The 14,016-nt window shown below is 39.2% G+C and overlaps 1 protein-coding gene across 5 annotated transcripts in view; it reads left to right on the top strand.

Moving 5' to 3' along the window:
• Nucleotides 1-13,027: 13,027 nt before the first annotated feature.
• IL1RL2 (interleukin 1 receptor like 2) overlaps nucleotides 13,028-14,016 on the top strand; it is a 32,650-nt gene continuing 31,661 nt past the window's right edge. For 3 of the 5 annotated variants that reach the window (XR_014839656.1, XR_014839655.1, XM_085016104.1), the window contains exon 1: nucleotides 13,396-13,977. Coding sequence is in view for 3 of the 5 variants with exons in the window: in XM_085016104.1 (XP_084872230.1) it covers nucleotides 13,767-13,977 (211 nt within the window). In the remaining 2 variants the exon portion in view is untranslated. The other 2 variants (XM_021087122.2, XM_021087125.2) reach the window with 2 other exon arrangements.

The following is a 14,016-nucleotide window of genomic DNA, read 5'->3' as shown; positions in this document are numbered from 1 at the left end:
TGTATAATTTAACATCTATTCACGATAAAAACTCTGATCAATGTGGGTACAGAGGGAACTTAACATAATAAAAGCAATGCATGATCAACTGACAGCCAATTAACATCTCAAGTAGAAAAATGGCAAGAAAGTACAAAGGTATTCCAAGTTCTTGAACTGGAAGAATATTAAGATGACAATATTATGCATAACTAGAGATTTCATGCAACAGTCATCAAAGTACTCACGTTAGTTTTAATAAAACTAGGACAAAAAAACCCAACAGTTTATATGGAATCATAAAAGGCTCAGAATTGCTAAAGCAATCCTAAAAGTGAAAAAAATATGAAGCAGGAGATATAACTATTCTAGATTTCAGAAAATGCTATAAAGCTACAATAATCTAAATAGCATTGTATTGGTACAAAACAGGCAAATTCATCAGTGGAAGAGAATAGAGAGCCCAGAAATAAACCCACAAAACATCAGTAAATTAATCTTAAACAAAGGAGGCAGGTATATAATATGGAAAAGGACAGTCTCTTCAGCAAGTGGTGCTGAGAAATTTGGACTGCTACGTACGAATTGAAGACATTAGAACACACCCTCATGACATGCTCAAAATGGCTTAAAGACTTAAACATATGACACAATAAAAATCCTAAAAGACAACATTAGCAAATCAAATTATTCTCTGACATACATTCTATCAATCTTTTCTTAGGTCAGTATGACAAGGCAATAGAAATAAAAGTGAAAATAAAAAAATGGGACCTAATGAAATTTACAAGCATCTGCACAGCAAAGAGAACCAGAAAAGAACAAAAAATAGAAATACTGAATGAGAGAAAATAATTGCAAATGAAGTAAGTGATAAGGACATGAAGGAGTTCCCACTTTGGCTCAGAAGATTACAAACTCAACTAGTATCCATGAAGACACAGGTTCCATTCCTGGCCTCACTCAGTGGGTTAAGTATCCAGCAATGCCATGAGCTATAGTGTAGGTCTGTGATGTAGGTTGCAGATGAAGCTCAGTAGCCTGGAACTTCCATATGCCATACATGTGGCCCTAAAATGCAAAAACAAACAAACAAACAAAAACCTTACTCTCCAAAATATACAAACAACTCAAAAAACTCTACAGCAAAAAAACCAAATAGCCCAACTGAAAAATGGACAGAAGATAAAAATAGACATTTCTCCAAAGAAGACTTAGGGATGCCCAGTATGCACATGAAAATATGCTGAACATCACTAATTATTAGATAAATGAAAATTGAAACTACAATGAGGTGCCACCTCACACAAATCAGAATGACCATCCTTAAAAAGTCTACAAATAATAAGTGCTGGAGAGGATGTGGGGGAAAAGGGAACCCTCTTACACTGTTGGTGGGAATGTAAATTGGTAGAACAATTATGGAAAACAGTATGGATGTTATATCCAAATGTTATAGTTTGCATCTACCAACTGCAATGGGGTCCTACTGTACAGCATAAAGAACTATGTCAAATCTCTTGAGTTAGAAAATGAGGGATGATAGTATTAAAAAAGAATATATATATATATATATATGACTGGATCACTGCTGTACAGCAGAAATTAAAGGAACATTATAAATGAACTGTATTTTAATTTTTAAAAACCAGTATGGATGTACCTCAGGAAACGAAATATAAAACTACTATACGATTAAGCAGTCCCACTCCTGGGCATATATCCAGGGAAAAAAACCTATGATTTAAAAAGATACATGCACCCCTATATTCCCTGCAGCACGATTCACAATAACCAAGATATGGAAGCAACTTGCATGTCTATCAGCAGATTAATGGATTAAGAAGATGTGGTCCATATATACAAGGAAATACTATAAAAGCAATAAAATGCCATTCATAGAAACATGGATGCAATTAGAGATTATCACACTAAGTGAAATAAGTCAGAAAGACACAGACAAATACCATATAACTTTTATGTGGAATCTAAAATATGGCACAAATGAACCTATCTAAAAACAGAAACGGAGTCACAGTCATAGAGAGCAGACTTGTAGTTGCCAAGGGGGAGAGGGAGGGAGTGGGATGGACTGTGGTTAATAGATGCAAACTATTACTTTTAGAATGGATAGGCAATAAGGTCCTTGTATAGCACACTGGGTTTTAGAACATTTGGGCTTGTCCTATGAACATACTTCTGTTTTATTCTCACTGGGAAACCAGATGCAGTTTATTTTCAATGGGAAATCATCAGCACCATAAAGATATCACCAAAAAAGGAAATCACTGTCCAGTACCAGTGATTAACATAAACACAAAAATCCTCAGCAAAATACTAGCAAACCAAATCCAACAAGACATTAAAGGATCATACACCATGATAAAGGGGGTTTCTCCAAGGGATGCAAGGATTTTTTAATATACACTAATCACTGTGATACATTAACAATTTTAATAATAAAAACCATGTGATCATTTCAATACATGCAAAAAACTTTTGATCAAATTCAACATCCATTTAGGATAAACACTGCAGAAAGTGGGTATAGAGGGAACCTACCTCAACATAATCAAGGCCACATAAGACAAACCTATAGCTAATGTCATATTAAGTCAACTACAACACAAACAGATGGAAAGGTATACCATGCTCTTGGACTGAGACAGTCAACATTGACAAAATAACTATACTAGTCAAGGCAATCTATAGATTCAATGCAATCTCTCTCAAATTACCAATAGCATTTTACAGATCTAGAATAAAAAAAAATAAAATCTGTAGGAAATACAAAAGGCCCCAAATAGACAAAGCAATCTTGAGAAAGAAAAATGGAGTTGAAGGAATCAGGCACCCTGACTTCAGATTATACTACAAAGTTACAGATATCAAAACAGTATAGTACTGGCACAAAAGCAGACAATGGAACAGGATAGAAAGCCCTAAGTAAACCCATGCATTTATGGTCAATTAATCTATGAAAAAGGAGGCAAGAATATACAAAATTGAAAATATGGTCTCTTCAGCAAATAGTGCTAGGAAAGTTGACCATCTGCATTAAATCAATGAAGTTGTAAAACATACACCATACTCAAAAATAAACTAAATAGCTTAAGAATTTAAAGACATGACACCCTAAAACTTCTACAAGAGGACATAGGCAAATATTCTCTGAAATAAATCATTCCAGTGTTTTCTTATGTCAGTCTTCCAAGGAAATAGAAATAAAATGAAAAATGAACAAACGTGTCTAATCAAACTTATAAGCTTTGGCCATGCAAAGGAAACCATAAATAAAATGATAAAAACAATTTGTGGACTGAGAGAAACTACTTGTAAGTGACATCATTGACAAGGGCTTAAGTTCCAAAATATAGAAACAGCTCAGTGAAGTCATTAAAAAAAATCCAGTCAAAAAAATAGACCTAAAGAGATATTTCTCAAAAAAAGACACACAGATAGCCAATAGGCACACAAAAACATATTCATCATCACTTATTATTAGAGAACTGCAAATCAAAACCACCATGAAGAATCACCTTACACTCATCAGAATGGCCATCATAAAGTCTACAAACAGCAAATGCTGAAGAGTATGTGAAGAAAAGGGAACTCTCCTACACTGTTGGTGGAAATATAATTTTTTCCATAAATCAATTTATGAGTTCTCCTCAAAAAAATAAAATTAAAGTTGCCATATGATTCAGTAATTCCACTTCTGGGCCTATTTATCCAGACAAAACTGAAATTCAAAAAGATACATTCATGCCAATATTCATAGCAACAGCACTATTTACAATAGCCAAGGCATGGAAACCGCTTAAATGTTTATGGACAGAGGGATTGTATAAGGAAGACGTAAATAAATACAATGGAGTATACTCAGAAACAACAACAAAGAAAAAAAAGGGTGAAATAATGCCAAAATTTGGAGTTACATGGATGCAACTAGAGATTATCAACCAAATGAAGTCAGAAAGAGGAACACAAGCAACATATGATATCACTTCTATGTTGAATGTAAAATAGGACACAAATGAATTTATCTACACAACAGAAGCAGACTCATGGAGAACAGATGTGTTTGCTGAAAGGGAAGACAGGAGGGGGTGGGGAAGGATTGCGCTTTGGGATTAGCAGATGCAAACTATTATATGTAAAATGGATAAACAACAAGGACCTATTGTATAAGCACAGGGAACAATATTCGATATCATGTAAAAAACCACAATGGAAAACAGTATGAAAAAACATATACATATAAACACACACATATATTTGTATGTACATTTGAATCACTTTGCTGAAGATCAGTAATTAATACAACATGGGATATCAACTATACTTCAATAAGTTAAAAAAAAAAGCAGCAAACAAGTCAGTTGACAAACTGGGTAAATCTTGGCACTATTTCCCCCATCCAGCAGATTACCGCATGCAGATACACAACAAATTGGCTTTTTCTGGAGAAAAAAACCCCAGAGTGGCAATAAAGTATCTGGCTCATACACCAGAGTGACTTACCCAACTACATGGAGCCTGTAGTTTCCCAAATGTTGATTCCTGCTCCAAGTGCTGAGGCCCGGAGTAGCCAGGGCTGCTTTGGTGAAGTTTTAAGGAAAGATTATCAGGACATGGGGTCCTGGCAGCTGCTATGGTATTACCTGTAAATTCCCCAAGGTGCAGCAAACTCCTTGTTGGCTTCCTCAAAATCTGCTTCTCAGTCCAAACTTGTACTGCCATCCCACATGACAAGCCAATATATTGAGAGACCAGTTGGTGGGGCAGAAAATAAGATATTATTCAGAAATCAGGGTGACTGAGAAGATGATAGATGCCTCTCCCAAAAACTATCTTGCCCGAGTTAGAATTCAGGCTCCTTTTCTGCTCAGCGGGTGGGAGTAAATCTGAGCATGTCCTGGTTCCCGGCAGCCTCTGGAGGGATGTGTTCATGGCTTCCACCTGCAGCCATTCCCAGGTGGGCCTGGTTAGGATGTATCTTGGGAGATAAAGATATTTTAGATTAATATTCATTACCTGGGAGGCAGAGTTCCCAGAAGTGGGCCATTAGGTGTAACTGAAACTTGTAGGCAACATCCCTTCGGTGATTAAATTGGAACAGAATACAAAGATTCTTCTTTATTGCACAAAGTCTTCATTCAGTATCTGAGATAAAAATCTCAAAATATATTTTCTTAATTTTACCTCTTTTTTAATAATGATTTTTATTTTTTCTATTATAGCTGGTTTACAGTGTTCTGTCAATTTTCTACTATACAGCAAGGTGACCCAGTCACACATACATGTATGCATTATTTTTCTCACTTTATTCTCCATCATGCTCTATCATAGGTGACTAGACATAGTTCCCAGTGCTATACAGCAGGATCTTATTGCTTATCCATTCCGAAGGCAATAGTTTGCATCTATTAACCTCAAATTCCCAGTCCATTCCATTCCCTCCCCAACCCCTTTGGCAATCACAAGTCTGTTCTCCAAGTCCATGAGTTTCTTTTCTGTAGAAATATTATTTGTGCCATATATTAGATTCCAGATATAAGTGATAACATACAGTATTTGTCTTTATCTTTCTGACTTACTTCATTTAGTATGAGAGTCTCTAGTTCCACCCATGTTGCTGCAAATGGCATTATTTTGTTCTTTTTTATGGTCAAGTAGTATTCCATTGTGTATATGTACCACATTTTAATCCATTCATCCATATCTTAACTTTACCTCTTCATTAGTATAAACAATACACATTCATCTAACCCAGGATGAATCCTTTTCAAATTCTGGGGTGAGGAGTTGGAGGAGGTAGAGGACATATAATTTTGTTATCAACTTCTAAAAATGTAATAGCATCCATTTCACGCAATTTTAACAAGTCGGGATCTAGCTTGGTGTTTTGGATACAACAGTTTTCCAAAACTAATTGAAAGACTAAGTATAAATAGCAGACAGAAAATCAGAAATTTTCATAAGCTAATTTGTCAGAAGGCATGTTTTCACCTTTGAGGCAAGCATCTATGAATGTGGTTAAGTTTGGATTAATACAGAGGCCACAGAGAAGGGAGAAGGTGGGGAAGAGAATAATCTCAGGAAGAAGGGGAAAACACCTTCTTATTAAAATAAAATGCACAAGTTAATCATGGTTGTAGCAATAAATAGGAAAACATTGAAGAACATGTGAAAAAAATGTACATTGGGAGATAGATGGGAGTGATTTTTCTTGGCGTACTAACTTTATTTTACAAATAAAGTACGTGTGTGTGTGTGTGAGTTTTAGTAAGATGAAGAGGTACAGGCAATAGATGACGGTATTTAAAAGGATTGTTAATATTTTAAACTAAAAAAACATGCTCATCTGAACAAGCACGTCTCAGATTTCTTCTAAGGGAGGTGTGGCTGATTAAAGTCAGTACACCTTGCATGTTCACCTTAAATCTGCAGCCCAAACACAAAGGCAACAATCACAAATAATTGCAGCTGTCAGAGCAGTTGAGCCTGTACCACCTGAATCCAGACTCTCAGGATCCTGTTGAGTTGCTCTGGGCTCAACCAGTGGGCATATTAATTTACTTTGAATGAAAATCAAGAAAGCTTGTTTTTCTAGAATTGTTGACCTGGGAGTGGTTCCAAGTGTCTCTCAGTTCATGCCTCCAGGTCTGGGATGAGCTGCACTGATACCATTCTGCAGTGTTCATTGGTTTTCCTTTCCTTAAACATATCCTGGAATGAGGTTCCTCCATCATCTTCAGTGAACATGTGTTGCATATTCACCAGCCTTGGTGGGAACTCCTTTCTGCCTCTGCCCAAGTGGTAAATCCTGCCTGACTACTGCTCCTTTTCCCTCCTCAGCCACCTTACATCACTTATCCTGCTTAGCCTGAGATAGAATCCTGCTTCCCATTTGCCTTTGTAGCTATGGACAGTGGCCATCTGTTTAAAGATTTTATCGTTAATGATATCTTTAATGTCATCTTCTACCCTATACTTAATTGATATGAACTTCTTATGTTTCTTAAAACTAGATCCCCAAGACCTTCCTCAAATCCCAAAACAAGAAAATTATTTCATTCTTGAGTTTCCTTGTAGATGGCTTTAAAACTGCTATCTCTGTGCCTAACATATTAGACACTGAGAAAGTTTCCAAGTTGGAAAACAATTTACCTCATCGTAGAGAGTAGAGTGAAGACAGAGTAGTGCAGTAAACAAATTCATATGAAAGAAGGTCTTAAATCCCTGACTGAAATATTTGGTCTTTATCATTTGGAGCTGGTGTATGGGAGCTCTTGAAGGTTTTTGAATGGAGGAACACTAAGGCATAAGGAAAGTATGACAGAGTAGTGGACAGTATTATGCAGGTGAATTGCAGGGGAGTAAAGGGCCAGAGATGACGGTTGTTAGGAATTCGGTACATTAATATCTCTGTAGGTTGATTGTATTAGAAACACTTGTTAAAAATAAATTTAGGAAGCTGACAGAACACTGTAAACTGGCTATAATGGAAAAAAATAAAAATCATTTTAAAAATAAAATAAAAGTGTACTATTAAGGAAAAAACTTTTTGTATTATTAAAAAAGCAATATAAACTGAGAGGACACAGACATTTTTGAAAAGCATAAGGATAAAAGATTCATGCATAACCTCACAAACCTAAAGATAATTATTAGCATTTTAGTGCCTTGAGATCAGACAATATATACAATTTAATACCCTAACTTTTTTAACTTAGTGAAAATATTTGCCTACATTCCTATGCTTTAAAATATGATCTATGGAATTCTTGTCATGGCTCAGTGGAAAAAAATATAACTAGTATCCATGAGGATGCAGGTTCAATCCCTGGCCTTGCTCATTGGGTTAAGGATGCAGCTTTGCCATGAGCCGCGGTGTAGGTTGCATACACGGCTTGGATCCCAAATTACTGTGGCTGTGGTGTAGGCTGGCAGCTACAGCTCCAATTTGACCCCTAGCCTAGGAACCTTCATATGCCACAGATGTGGCCCTAAAAAGACCAAAAAAATGATCTATGAATCATAAAACATAATCTATTCATACGATCTATGAATGAACATTAAGTTTATCAAATGGAGGCTCTATACTTAACTTTTCTGCTTAGGCTGGGCAGCTGGATTATTTCCAGTTTGTTGCTTTCAGTGGTCTAAATGAAATAGTCCTCTTTGCCCAAATAAATTTGTTCACTTTCCTGATGATTAGCTTAGCATAGATTCCTATAATCAATGGGCCAGTGGGTCTTGGACTTTTTAAATTTCTTCACTAGTTGTGTTCCATAGAGATATTCTCCCTGCTTTCCCAAAGGAAGTGTATGACAATAAAAATGTTCATTTAAACATCTATATCAACTTGATAGACACAAAGTGTATCCCTGTGATAAATATTCCTTTTGCAAGTTATATGTTGCAGTTGAAATTTTCACTCAACACTGACAGTCCCCCTCCAAATTTTTGATGACCCCCAGCTGGTTAGCAAATGGTTTGAGAAGGGAGCCTATACATTCCACCTCCCAGATAAATGATCTTTTTAAACAAACCCTGCTACTAGATGACACTGGCTTAGGATAAATGAAATACCATTCACTTGAAATAAGGAATGTGTCTAAGCCCAGGTGAAGAAAATATGGCTTAAGGGCTACAAAATTGAAAACAAATATTTAGGATGTTTGTGTTCAGTAATCCCAGAATAAATGAATGAGCAAAACCAAAGCACAACAAACACATACAAGCCCAACCAGACCACAGGTGATGTTAACACAAATCTAACACTTAGAATTGGAGGGGTGAATGTCTCATGTCCTCCCTGTTTGAGAGGTCAGCAGCTGAGCGACTATGAGTACTCTTAAAGCTTTTGATTCCAGGTACTTGGTCAGGAGAGAAGGATGATTGTAGGAGCTTCCGTGACATTAGATGTGTAGCCGTGGAGAAGACAGCGTTGTTCTTTCCATGGACCAAAGGGTAGAACCAGAATCCCTACATGGATGAGATTTCTGCTTCCCATTAGGAAAGATTGATGTGCTGGTAGATCTACAATTTGGAATGGCCTGCCATGGAGAATAAGATCCCTCAAACACGAGCTGAATAAGTCTTGGCAAAAAAGATGATGAGATCTAAACAATTGGGGTAAGATTAAATGGGTGACTTGTGGCAGGGGTGTCTCTATAGGGGAGCTGTCCTGAGTCAAGTCAGCCCATGTTAGGTAGGTATAGGGAGTGATATTTATGACCCTGTGTCTATAACATGTCATTAAATTTTGATGGTGCAAAAGTGTTGATTATTGCACCACGCAGCAACCCATGTCCAGGAGAGTGTTTATGACTATGTCCAAGAGATAGACAAATCATAGGTCCTATTCTGACCCTCTGATACTTTGATCCTTTGAATTTGAAATAAGATAGATGGAAATGAAAAAAAGAACAGAGAGACATTGAAATGTATCCCAAATGGATCTCCATATATACATGTCCACTCTCATCATCCTACACCTGCCACATCACCTCTTCTTTGGTCTAGGCCAGTAGCTTCCTAACTGGGGCCATTATTCTCTCCTTTCTACTACCCACCCCATGACCAGTTATTTACATGGCAGCCAGAGTGAACGTTTGCAGGTAAACACATGAGATATCAGAGGTGGAATTTAATGAGTTCTCCACGAACTGATGAGAGGAAGATAACCAGGTGGGTAAAAGGGAAAAACACGAGAAGAAATTTCACACAGAGGACACAGGTTTCACACAGACAACATGGAATGGACACAGGCAAAGATGTTTCCCCCTTCCTAGTAATTAGAGAAATGTAAAATAAATCACCCAATAGCATTTATATCACTGGACTGGCAAAACTGGCACAATGTAAAGGTCTGGCATTATCAAATATTGGCAAGAACATGAAGCAATAGAACTCTTATCATCTAAAGGACTCTAATAGGAGAAAACTAGGGATCTCCTAATACAATCAAGGATGCATCTACCCAGTGATCCTGCATTTTTACTCACTAGACAAGCGATCAAAACCTTACACAAGGGGACATTACAAAAGTCTTCATGGAAGCACTCCATTTAAGGGTAAAATATAAATCTGAAACAACCTAAATGTTCAAAGGAGATAGATACCTAAATTTGGGTATATTCATATAATGGAGTATCATATAGTAGTGACCTTGAGTAACCTAGAACTTCTCAAAATACTTGAATGTCAAAAATATAATGTTAAGTAAAAAACAAGTTATAGAAGTATTATTATAGTACTTTTAATATATATATACATATTTTTTGTCTTTTCGCTATTTCTTTGGGCCGCTCCCGCGGCACATGGAGGTTCCCAGGCCAGGGGTCGAATCGGAGCCGCAGCCCCCGGCCTACGCCAGAGCCACAGCAACGCGGGATCCGAGCCGTGTCTGCAACCTACACCACAGCTCATGGCAATGCCGGATCGTCAACCCACTAAGCAAGGGCAGGGACCGAACCCGCAACCTCATGGTTCCTAGTCAGATTCGTCAACCACTGCGCCACGACAGGAACTCCTACTTTAATATTAATGCTGAAAAATCCTATAAAAGAATACTTTACATTGCTTAAAGAACACATACAGACACACACACACCCCAGAATGATAAACACTAAATTTAAAATAGTGAGTCTGGAGGGTGGGAGAGATGTATAAAGGAAACTTGGTAATTATTATTTCTGAGGCTGGGTCTTACTTCTGTGACTTACAACTTATTGAATTATTTAGCTGTTAACTATTGCATGTTGCCCATTTAAAAAGAAAATTTAAGAAGTGAAACTCAGGAAGAATAGTTTCTTTATTAAAACTGAGGAAGTTCAGCATAAAGAAGTATGTCTTGTGGCCATAACAAAGCAAAACTGTTTGAATTCCTTCCTTCCCCTTTTTCATCAGCCAACAATGCTGCCCAGGTTCTCTAATTTTTCAAGGTTATTGAAAACCTCAGCAAATGTTTTGGTTTTCTGTTGTTTTTGAAGGTAGAATTTACAATTCCCAAATCAGTTCTGCCTTCAGAGCTAAGAGGTTCCTTCCCTATGTAGAAGGAAACACATATGGCTCAGGAACCCTCCCTGGAAATGCAAGTTTCAGGTCCTAGCCTCACTGAGAAAGTGGAATGACAGCCTTGTGCAATCAAAGGGAGGAGCTGCTCCTGAGGGGGCTGGAGGAGGGATGCTGGGATGGCCCTCGTAAACTTCATAAGCTTTGGGGCAACAATATTGATTGGACTTGGCATGCAAGTTGAGCCTCAAACTGTACAAAACAGGATAAGGCACAAATTCCTTATTTATAAGGTAGAAACTGAAAGCAAGGCAACAAAAAAAAGATTCAGAAATAATTTTGACACTACTTATAACAGTAGTTCCACATTCAAGTCACTTGACACTTTTTATAATAACACTTGTTTGGTGGCATAAACCTTGCAAAATGTGTAAGTACAGAGGAGCCCTATGAAATGCTGGTGTCTGGGGAAATGAAGATCCCCACTTCCAGTTTACTAAGGGGGCCTCTGCATGTGAAAGCCCTAGCGATCCCCAAGATCCTTCAAAAAGATCCATGAAATAAATCAATTTTCATCATAATACTAGGACTTTACTTGAGTTTTTATTCCCATTCTTTCACCAGAGGATAGTGGACTTTCTCAGAGGCTGCATATTACATCATATTACATTGTAAGAGACTGCATATAAGAATCCCACTGTCTTCTTTTAAGACAGACATTAAAGAACTTTCCAAACACCAAGTATGGGTATGCAGTGGTATGTAGGCCAATATCACTTTCCTCCATAAGACTGTTTTGGGAAGTAGAGTTATTTTTCATAAAATATATGATATTTATATTAACTTATAGAGTGTTTACTGTTGTTATTTAAAATAAATGAGAAAATAAATATATAATTTTTATTATTTTATCTTTCAGGGAAGAGTTTTTATTTATTTACTGGCATTTTTTAAATCAAAGCATAGGCATTCCTGTTGTGGAGCAGTGGAAGCGAGTCTGACAAGAAACCATGGGGTTGCAGGTTCAATCCCTGGCCTCACTCAGTGGGTTGAGGATCTGCCACTGCCATGAGCTGTGATGTAGGTCGCAGACCTGGCTTGAATCTTGTGTTGCTGTGGCTCTGGCATAGGCTGGAGGCAGCAGCTCTAATTGGACCCCTAGCCTGGGAAACTCCATGTGCCTCTGGTGCGGCCCTAAAAAGACAAAAGACCAAAAAATAAAATAAAAGCATGGTTGATTTACAATGTTGTGCCAGTTTCTTCTGTACAGCAAAGTAAATGCTTAAAACACTCTCCATTTATTTATTTGTTTATTTAGTCTTTCAGATTCGTTTCCACTGAGCCACAACGGGAACTCCTCCATTTAATTTTTAATATCTTACATATCGACAGGCGGAGCCAACAGACACCAAAGCACTTGGGAATCCTATAAGAGTGTCAAAATTTGGAAACCACTGGTTTGCACACAAGCCTATCAGAGAAAGCTTTGCCGGCCATTCTTCCGCTTGCTGGTATAGCTCCTTGTCTGACAGTTTGGACCAACCACCAGAAATAGCTTAGCCAGAAATCTGTTGAATGGAGACTATATTCTATATTTTCCCTAAGTCTCAGTGCCCTCAGAGATATCTCCGGGTGTCTCCTGATAGGCAGGGCAATAGGTCTCTGTTGCTATCATTGCATTGGGAAGTTTCAGACAGGTGCAGTTTTCCCTCTCCAGGTCTGTGAGCACCAGCCTGGGATGTCTGCTTTAGAAGTAAGCCAGCACTACTCAGGCAGACAAATGGTATTTCTTAAAAGCCCTCTGGTACGGCTTGCTTCCACAATCTGGGTGTTCTACATAGGCCGATGAGGGGCGTGCTCAAACGGAACTCAGAAAGGAAAGAATAATTCATTTGATAGGACAATTTGGAATAGATTTAAGCATACGTTAATGAGGATGGAGGATTTCTTAACTGCCGGAAAATCTGGCAAAAAGCCTTCAAACCCACTTCCTAGCGTGCTGGCACGTTCCTTCCTAAGGTCCTACGGTGGTGGTGAGGAACTAGCTTGGTATGGAAATGCTCCAACAGGGCTCAGTACCCAACTGTCAGTCTCCACTCGCCAGGAGATCTTGCGCTCTGATTCAGTCAGGCAGGTACACACCCGGTTGGGAGTCTGCAGCTGAGCCAGGCGAGGGTGGGGCGCCGGTTGGCAGGAAAGGTGTGCCTGGGAGGAGGTGGCAAAAACGTGCTTGACGGGGAGGCCGGCGATCGGGACTCCCAGGAGGCCCCCAGCCGGCTGGGCGACTTTCAGGGAGGGGACTCTGTCTCTGGGCGAAGGTGTGGAGCCCATGTTCAATAGCCAGTCCCTCCTCCTTTTTTTTTTTTTTTTTTTCTGCCGGCCTTTCCAGGTAGGCTTAAACTGGCTTCTCCCGAATTAGCAAGTGTTTGGGGTTTCCATTCGGACTGCGGGGGCCCAGGCCGATCCTGAGGCTAAGGACCCTCTGGGGAGGCTACGCATGGGTGACCCCCAGGGGGCCACCACGGGAGGTGGGCTTTGAGGGGAGCCTCCTACCTGGCGCAGATGCCAGATGGCAGAAGGGGAGACCCCGCGACCCCAGAGGAGGCTATGGGACAGCCTGGAAGAAGGAACACATCCCGATTCCCCCATGGTGCCTCCTGGCTCTTCGCAACTGAGGCCTGGCCGCCGGAATTCTGGAGGTGGGAGCACCGAGCAGGAACCCGGTAGGGAAGAGAGCAGTCTTTGGAAGCACGACAGGGGACATGTGGGGTCAACGTTGGAGGGCTACTGGAGAAGAAGGGAAAGGCAGTGGCCTGTCTGGAATCTCTGAGATTCAGAGGTCGCAGAACACAGGCTTTGTACCAGGGGAAGGTGCACTTTCCCATCTTCTCTTTTCCTCACAGTCCGATAGGGGAATGCAGTCCTTGCTGCTCTTCGTCGTGTGCATCGCTCTTCCACGTTTTCTCAGAGCAGGTAGGTTCAGCATGTTTGGCTCTCAGTGCCCACCCTCCC

Source organism: Sus scrofa, chromosome 3 (assembly GCF_054392235.1).
Source record: "Sus scrofa isolate SSC_HxYL_T2T_F1_AM1 chromosome 3, Sscrofa_HxYL_maternal_Yorkshire_Landrace_v2.0, whole genome shotgun sequence".
Taxonomy (NCBI): Eukaryota; Metazoa; Chordata; class Mammalia; order Artiodactyla; family Suidae; genus Sus; species Sus scrofa.
This window is presented reverse-complemented; position numbering and strand designations above follow the sequence as displayed.